Below are 8136 nucleotides of genomic sequence, written 5' to 3'. Positions count from 1 at the left end.
CAGCGCTCTCGGGGACAGCCGCCCGGCCGCGTGGAGCCTGCGGGGCGTCCCCCGGCTCCCGGGCGGCCTCTTCCTCCTTCCTCAGGGCGGCCCCGGGATGGCGGCGTGAGGCGGCGGCACCGCGCGGTGAGTACGGGCCGGGAGCGGCGGGGGGGCCGGAGGAGCGGAGGAACCCTGCGAGCTTCGGGGGCCGGGGGAGGAGGGGAAGGTTTCCTCAGGGCGGGGGAGCCGGGCGCTCGCAGCCCTGCGTGCCCCGGGATGGAAAAGGCTTCAACCGAGCCCGAGCTCGGTGCCAGCATGGAAATAACAGCGCTGTGTGTGCCCTCCCCTGCCTTCCTTCTGCTCTCGGCCACGAACCTTTCGTAGCTGTCGTTAGCACCTTCTGAAAGGAATCCCAGGCCCGTTTCTTCCCAGAACAACACAATGCTCTGACGAGCTTTTGTCCAGGCAGCTGGACTGGGGTGGGCCTTGTGGGTCCCTTCCAGCCCGGGATTTTCTGTGACAGTCTGTGAATACAGAGCTCTGCAGCCTTCCCGAGCCCCCAAACGTGCTTTGAGCCAGCTGCAAAGTGAGTGTACAAGCTGTTCTGTCATACCGACATTGCTCGTGCTATCCCAAACATGCAAGTGCAAGAGAAGAGGAAAAACAAGCTCTTAAATGCAGTCCACAACATGCTGAACTCTCCCATGCTTCCGTGGTACCGAAACGTTTCAATGGACCTTGCGAGTACTGTCATAGTGCAGTAACCTTTGTCTTTCCAAACTATAGGTCCTAACTCCTCATAGCTGCCCAGAGAGCATTTTTGCCTTTTCTAACCTGAGATGCAGAAAGCTCACCCCTGTCTGGATGTATTTGGACCACTGAAGCTTGCTGAAGGCACAAAAAGTAGAGAAGAGGTCCAAATTAAAACTACTTTTCTCAGGGAACTTGGAATGGGCCTGAAAGTGATGATCTTTGGCAGTTAAACAAAGGCAGAAGGTGGGAATGAGTACCTCTGAAAATTAATGAGTTAGTACAAATGAAAGTACTAATACTCCAGATGACAACTGGGACTTCTGACATCTCTTCCCACCACAGAACTGGCTGATTTAAGCTTCTGCTCCTCTGATTCCTGATGATTTCCAGGCCCATTCCAAGCTCTCTGAAAAAAAAACCAATTAGTTTTAGTTTGGACCTCTCCTCTCATGGGTGGAGGAGGATTCACCCTGGTGCTTGAGGGCATTGCAGTCCAGATGGAGTGGGTGCTGCCTCTGGACAAAAGCTAATCCATCCCCCATCAAGAGTGAAGCTCAGAGGGCAGCTTTGGAAGTGTGAAAAGAGTGGCTCAACAGAGAACCTGCACTTTTCACCATCAAAGTGAGTTGGTTTGGCTTGTGTCTAGCTTGAGAAATCAGCTAACCCCAAGGCTTGGTTAGTAAAGGATTTGTTGCTCTTTTTGGAAACTGTTGTGATTACATTGCACCATTTCTGAGTCTACATCAAGTGTCCAAGGCATGATCCAAGACTAGGCTAAGGCCTTTGCCAAAAATTATATACTCACTCTTTCCAGCTGAGTCACACCAGCAGATAAAGCTTTTAAAAAAATTGAAATAATAGTGGCAAGGCTAAAAAAAACCCTAGAGAAGTTAATCCCTGCTGCAAATAGGTCTTAAAGTTTGAGCAATTATGGTTCTTGGGTTTACGACAGAGGGTTGGCATCTGGGAAGCTGGTCTGCTGTTGCTTTTCTTAGCTGAACTCTTCAAACTTGTCACTTGATAGTTCTTCATCTCTCTTTTTGTCCCAGTGCTTTAGCTGTTGTGTATTTTTCAGCAGCTGTTTTGGGTGCTTTGTGATATTTGAGTTGGTTTTGAACACACCCTGGCGGTCTGAAGCACTGCCCACACACATCAGTTAGTAGTTGTGACAGGGTTTTTGATTAAAACAATTTTAAGCAGACAGGTGAGCACTGTAGCTAAGAAACACATCCCTGAAGCTTACTCTTCAGTTTATGTGCCCTGGATAACTTGAGAGACTTTTATCTAACCAGTGTAGCTTTTCTTCACAAGCAGAGGCTTTGGTTTTGGGAAAGGGGGAGGATGATACCAGCACACCCCAATAAAAAGGTTACTCAGTGTTTTATTGCAGCCCTTTCAGCTCTCAGCTTGGGACACTCTTTCTGTAGCATCTGCTGGGGGAGTTCTGTGTGAGCAGCACTGGCATAAAGGCTGCCTTAGTAAGGTCTGAACAAACTTACCCTTGAAGTGCTTAGGGAAAGCTGGCTGATTATTCTCCCTCTGCAATGGTAAATGGACTGTGAAGGGTACAGACTTGGTATTGACATACTGATGTGTCAAGCCTATGGTGCAGAAACACCTTTCAGTGTGTTAATTGCTGAGTTAGTTTGTAGAATCTGAAGGAACGGCTTGCTGGCTCCTCAGATGGATTTATTCCAAAATGTGACTGATCCATTGCAAAGCAGTGCACTGTGCTACTCACTCTATACCTGTCATATTTGAAATTTTGTTTCTACTTGGGAAAGGTCTGCTGCTGCCTTTGCACTGGAATTCCAAAATCCTCCAGGCAAACATACACCAGTAGGACGTGAATGTTTTTGGGAGGGAAGATGACAGCAGGGAGGGCAGGGAATGCAGTGGAAGTCAGCTAATAAGCATGTGGAAAAGTATTGGTGCTTGTTTACTAAGGCGTGTGCAGGGAACCTCCCCTGGATGCTCCTCTGCCTGCAGGAAGTGGCAGGAGGAGGCTCTGGCAGCACATGGGGATCTGACTGGGCCACAGCAGGAGCATAACCAGCTCTGCTGCTGCGGGGTCTGAAGTGACTTCAAGTGGCTCCAAGAGCTGTGGAGGGTGAAAGGAAGAAGTGGAAAGGAGGTGTCAGGTAAACATGAGTGGCCACCAAGTCAGGTGACATGAGGAGCAGCACAGGAGCAGGTTTGAGGATAGCGGGACACAGGGAGAACAAGAGCAACTGGTTGAGGAAAAGCAGGATGCAGTTATGAAACCAGTCCTGTTGGGTGACATGTTATTATTTGCTCTGGAACATGGTAATCTTTGGCTTGGATTGTGAGGAGAGGACAAAGACAACAAGGTAGAAATCTTTAATTTGCAAGTTTCACCTTGCTTGAGAAACCAGGCAAAACCAAATATTGCTGTGGCTTCCAGAAGGATCTGCTTGTCCTGGGCATGAAGGAGAATGTTCCCTGCTCAGTAAAGAGCTGATAGCAGGAGGTGCTGTTTCTCTTTGATCAATAGAGTGTAAAGAAAACTCACTCTCAATACCAGCTGTACAAAGAATCTCTAGTGAAGAGCATGTATCTCACTAGTGGAAAGTCCTTTGAGGGAGATAGAGCTGTAGCAGCCTCCAGTAGTAAGTGCTTTGTCTAGGATCAGCTATGGGATACAGCAAAGGATCCTCAGCCTTTAACTGATTGGTTGATTGGTAGTGAAGGGACACGTGAGAATACAAGCAAACTGACTACAGATAAGAAGAGCAATGGTTTGAATGGCTGCTTTTGGCAGAAATCCAAGAGGTTTGCAGGTTGAAGGGCATTGGCATTGAACGTTCATAGTAAGAATAACTACTATTAAATGGTTCCTTATTCTGCAGTGGTTGCATTGATTGCTACAAGCAACTGGTTCTTGCAGGAAATACTAATATTTAAAAATGAGTAAATTGTCCTGAGATGGCTTTGTGTTTGTAGGAAGTGCTCAAGTAAAGCTTAGGTGCTTAAAATCAACTCAGTGTTTAGAATGTTATTGTTAAGAGCATTGTAGGAGTGAGAGGGCCAGACCATGAAGTGCAAAGTGTAGCTGCAACACAAATTATGAATATTTTATAACTGTAGTCAGTTTTAAAGTTTGGGGTTAAAGGCTCAGTAGCGATACATGATCCTATTAAAGCTGAGAGATTTGTGACATTTGTTCTGAAAAATTCTACTTCTTTGTTTTAGCCTTGTGCTAAAACAGATGCATTCTTTACCCATTTCTTTACTGTAGAGACAGAAAACCCAAAGCAGAGTAGGCACTTTAAAATAGAGTTTCAAGAGCAGGTGACACAAATTGCCACAGAAGTCAAGCTGATGCAACTTAGGGCTGGATCTAGCAAAAACATGACATGGTGTTTATGCAGTGATATTTAATGCTCAGTGTTTGGAGCACTTGTGAGAAAAAAATTACAGGAAACTTCAGAAAGGGAATATTTCAGGAGGATTAAGGCAGCTGCAGATCATTGATTTAGTACAACTTTGCTGCATTCAATGCAATCTGAAGTGAAATGTTGGGTGATGGGGTTTAATTACCTTCCTCTTCAAATATTTGTTGTTAGATCTTTCTCTCTATTCTTCCCCTTGGAAAAAAGTTCTCCAGTACTTCTGTGGTATTGTTTACTCCAGAAGCATCTGAGCAATTCACAAAAGCAGGCAGACAGCATATTATATTATGAAATGAGTAATAGCTTATTCCAGTTTATAGACGGGGAAAAGACTTGGGACTAGACTTGCCCTTAAAGATGCAAGTGAGTGACCTGCCTAAAACAGGACTAACGTTGGAAGCTTTATTCTTGTGACTTGGCTTTCTCTGTATTGCAGCATAAAATAACTTTTTCTTTACTCTTTGGCTACTGAGCTGCAGTTTAGTTTTACTGATTGAACTCCAGCTGCCCTCTCTGCTGGAGAACACTCCCTTACAGGAGCACCAGCACAATGTACTTTCCCCACATAATGTTTGCCTGCATTTTCCTACTAACATTAAAGTAAAATAGATCGTGCTGCACAGGATGGCAGCATTCCCTGCTGACAGCAGAGCCCATTGGTACCTGCAAGACAAGTCTGACCTCAGTGTTGTTTTGGAAGAGAACCTCATGTGGTTTTCTCTTGGCTTTTCTCTGCAATCCCTCATTCTCCCTCCCTTTGCCAGGAAATCCCTTCTGCTGCCAACAGGAGCCAGTGGAATGTGCTGTTTGTTTACATTCTCACTCCTTCATCCTACTAACCTTCCCACCCCCAAGCTGTAATCCTAACAGGCTGGGCTGAGCCCTTCGTCCTTCTGAGGGAGCACTGCTCCATTGAGTAATTGCAGATACAATTGCTGCAAGGAGCTGTCCCCACCACACTCTTCTTAGTGGGGGTGAGGCATTTATTGTTTTGAAAGCCATTTTAAATTCCTGAAGGTGTTTATAGTGCTTCAAAGGAAAAAACAAAAGCACACACTTAGTGTCATTGGGTGGTTGCTAAAGGTAAGAACAGGTTTTCTGGACTTGTAGCGTGCTGCCATTCCTGCCTAGGAAAGCCCTTAAAGCTTTCCAGGTTCCAGAGGGTTTTATAATAATCCAAGTGAGGAAATCCTGTGTTTACAGCACTTATGGAAATTGCCATTTTGAGCCTGTCCCCCTCCTTTGATCTATAGCTGTTTGGCAAGGATTATAAATCCTTAAGCAGGGACTGTCCTTCCCTTTGTTTTACAGCCTGGACACTGCCAGGGCTTTCCTGAGTAGCTTGGTCTGGTGCTGTCCTGCTGGAAGACTTTATTGTTTGTGTGCAGAACAGTTCCTTACACTAATGCTTCCTTAACACCTCTCTGTAGCACCAAATAATGATTGCCCTTCAATTGCATTTCTTCTATCGTCACTCAAGCCTTCAGACTGTGTTGGATCTGTGTGTGTAGGGAAGGCTGTGGCAGCTTGTTTCCCATTTCCACCTCTCCCTTTCTGTTCCTTCACTATGCTAAAAGGGTCTCACTTGTTAGCCTGGATAAAGGCCTGAAGAACAGGGCACACAGGATACACTTGTATACCAGCATTAGCTGATCCTGTGGCTCAGAAAGCAGGAAGCTTTCCACCAGCTCCAAGACATGCCAGAATTTAGTACTGGGAGTTCTACCATCAGCATATGATGCTCAGGAGTAAATGAAGCTTTAGAAGAATGACAGTTGATTTTTTCCCTGTATTTCTCTGACAGTCTGACATTTTCCCTTCCCTACAGAGCAGCCTGCCCTCCAGAGGAGTTGCTGTGGCTTGTTTTGGAGCACATCTGACTGCTACTGCCAACGGGGGCCCCAGCCAGCCACAATGTACTGCCTTCAGTGGTTGCTACCTGTCCTGCTCATACCCAAGCCCCTCAACCCAGCATTGTGGTTCAGTCACTCAATGTTCATGGGATTCTACCTGCTCAGTTTTCTCCTGGAACGGAAACCTTGCACAATTTGTGCCTTGGTCTTCCTGGCAGCTCTATTCCTCATCTGCTACAGCTGCTGGGGGAACTGCTTCTTGTATCACTGCACAGGATCCCAGTTGCCAGAATCAGCTCATGATCCCAACATAGTGGGCACCTAGAAAATCATAATCTTCCAGTCTGCTGAGGGCTCTTCTTTTGCTTTTAAAAAGGGGGTGGGGCTGGGGAGGAGGGGGGTGTTGGGTATGGGACTGGAGTAAGGACAACCTGTTTCCTGTAACTGTGCGTGGACTGGAGTGGCAAATTCTTCCCACTCTGCCTGTGAAATTCGACTCGTTTACTGTGTGAACTCTGGCAGCACCACCTGCTTTTTTAGAAGCAGAAGTCTTTTTTTTTCCTTTCCCGTATCACCGGGAACAGACACCAGCCCTCTCAACTGAGAACTGCTGGGAGCCTGGGCTGCTGGCCCCTGCCCAGCTGGGAGTGCTGGAGTTGTGTCCATTGTCTGCATTAGGCCACGGTGGCCTAACTTGGGGCTCTTGGCCCACTGATCCTGCTTGAATAGTTACAAGACTCTCTCAGTCTCTCTTTGTGGGGAGCCAGCCTTCCCACCTTGCTGATCAAGGGCGAATGCAACAGCTCACAGATGGACTTGGCCAAAAGCTGCTGAAGCCAGAGGCAGTTGAGTCATCTCCTCCTGCTCAGCCTGCCAAAGAGATGTGTGTACTGCTGAAGTGCTTTCTGAACTGTGCTCCGAGATCCCAGCCTGAAAGCCTCAGTTATGCTACTGCTTTTATAAAGCTTGATGGGCAGTAGAGTCTGTCTCTTCCCCTCCTCCTTCATGTCCTGGGTTTTCCAAGGTATTGACTGTTGGGAGAAAGAACCAGCATGCTGCAAGACACAGGGTGTTGGAAGCCACTGAGCTTTACCCCACAAAACTCATGCTAGCCCAAAAGGCTGGGTGTGGGCAGGACAGGAGGGGATTCATGAGGTGGAGGCATGGCTTGAAGCAGTAAATGCTTCTGCCATTTTCAGAGATAATGGTTTTGAGCCAGAGGTGACAGAAGGTGCTGGTGCTACTGACTAGAAAAGGGCAGAAGCTGGAAAAATGCCAGGAGTCTCCACCTTCCGTGGCAGAAGGATGTCAAGAATCCAAGGTGATGGTGGGTCAGGCCTGCAGCCTGGGGCAGAGGTTGGTTTGTGAGAAGACTTAGAGGTTGACACAAAACACTTACCTCTAAACTTTGAAGGTTTCCCTCCCCTTTGCCATCTGTTTGTCTTTCCTTCAGTCTTCTGGTGGAGAGCAGCAGAAGTGGCTGTTGCTGTCCTGAGGCAGTTCAAGCTATGAGGTTGTGAAACTTCCAGAGTATTGTTTGTTCATTGCACAGCTGTTCAAAATGTTTAATAAAGCTTTATAAACTTTGGTCTATGGCCTCCTGCCCAGCATGATGCATTGGCTGCTCATTGTGGATGCCTTAGCCCAGCAATCACGTGTCTCTGCATTGTTCTGTTCCCAGCACAACAACCCCAAACAGTCTCCAGCAAGAGGCAGAGCCTGTTTGCCCTGTAGCTCCCAGTACTGGCTCTTCTTGACTGTTTAAGCTGACCATGGGTTGACTGGGAGCTGGACTGGCAATTCTTAAACAGCCTCATCTCCCAACCAGAAGCAGTTCCCTTGTCCTGTGTATCTCTGCACTTCAGTGACAGATCCCTCTTTTTCTTGCTGCTTATGAAATGAAACCCCTGGAAGCTGCTAATCCCCAGTGCCCACAGTGGAAGTGTCTGCTGGGTGCCCATGTGGTGTAAGCCCATCCCATGACACCGTGTCATCCCAGCCTGTCCCTCTGCTCAGGGCAGCCCAGCTGCCACCAACCAGCCAGGGGGACACACGTGGTGCTGTGAGCCCTTCCCCAGCCTTGGCCATGCCCCTGTGTAGAACGGGGAGAGAGACTATGGGGTCCAACAGCACCC

The 8136-nt window shown here is 47.5% G+C and overlaps 1 protein-coding gene across 2 annotated transcripts; it reads left to right on the top strand.

Annotated features, from left to right (window-relative positions):
* The first annotated feature begins 6 nt into the window (after positions 1-6).
* On the top strand, positions 7-7596 carry BLCAP (BLCAP apoptosis inducing factor). Of its 2 annotated transcripts, none has more exons than XM_015647517.2 (2): positions 7-126; positions 5977-7596. In XM_015647517.2, exon 2 carries the CDS (start codon positions 6063-6065, stop codon positions 6324-6326), a length of 264 nt encoding a protein of 87 aa, XP_015503003.1. In that variant the 5' UTR covers positions 7-126; positions 5977-6062; the 3' UTR covers positions 6327-7596. The 2 variants fall into 2 exon arrangements, with proteins under 2 accessions (XP_015503003.1, XP_015503002.1); XM_015647516.3 differs by lacking the exon at positions 7-126 and adding an exon at positions 254-1356.
* Positions 7597-8136: the final 540 nt, after the last annotated feature.

Source organism: Parus major, chromosome 20 (genome assembly GCF_001522545.3).
Source record: "Parus major isolate Abel chromosome 20, Parus_major1.1, whole genome shotgun sequence".
NCBI lineage: Eukaryota > Metazoa > Chordata > Aves > Passeriformes > Paridae > Parus > Parus major.
Note: the sequence above shows the minus strand (reverse complement) of the source record. Positions and strands in the feature narration are given on the sequence as shown.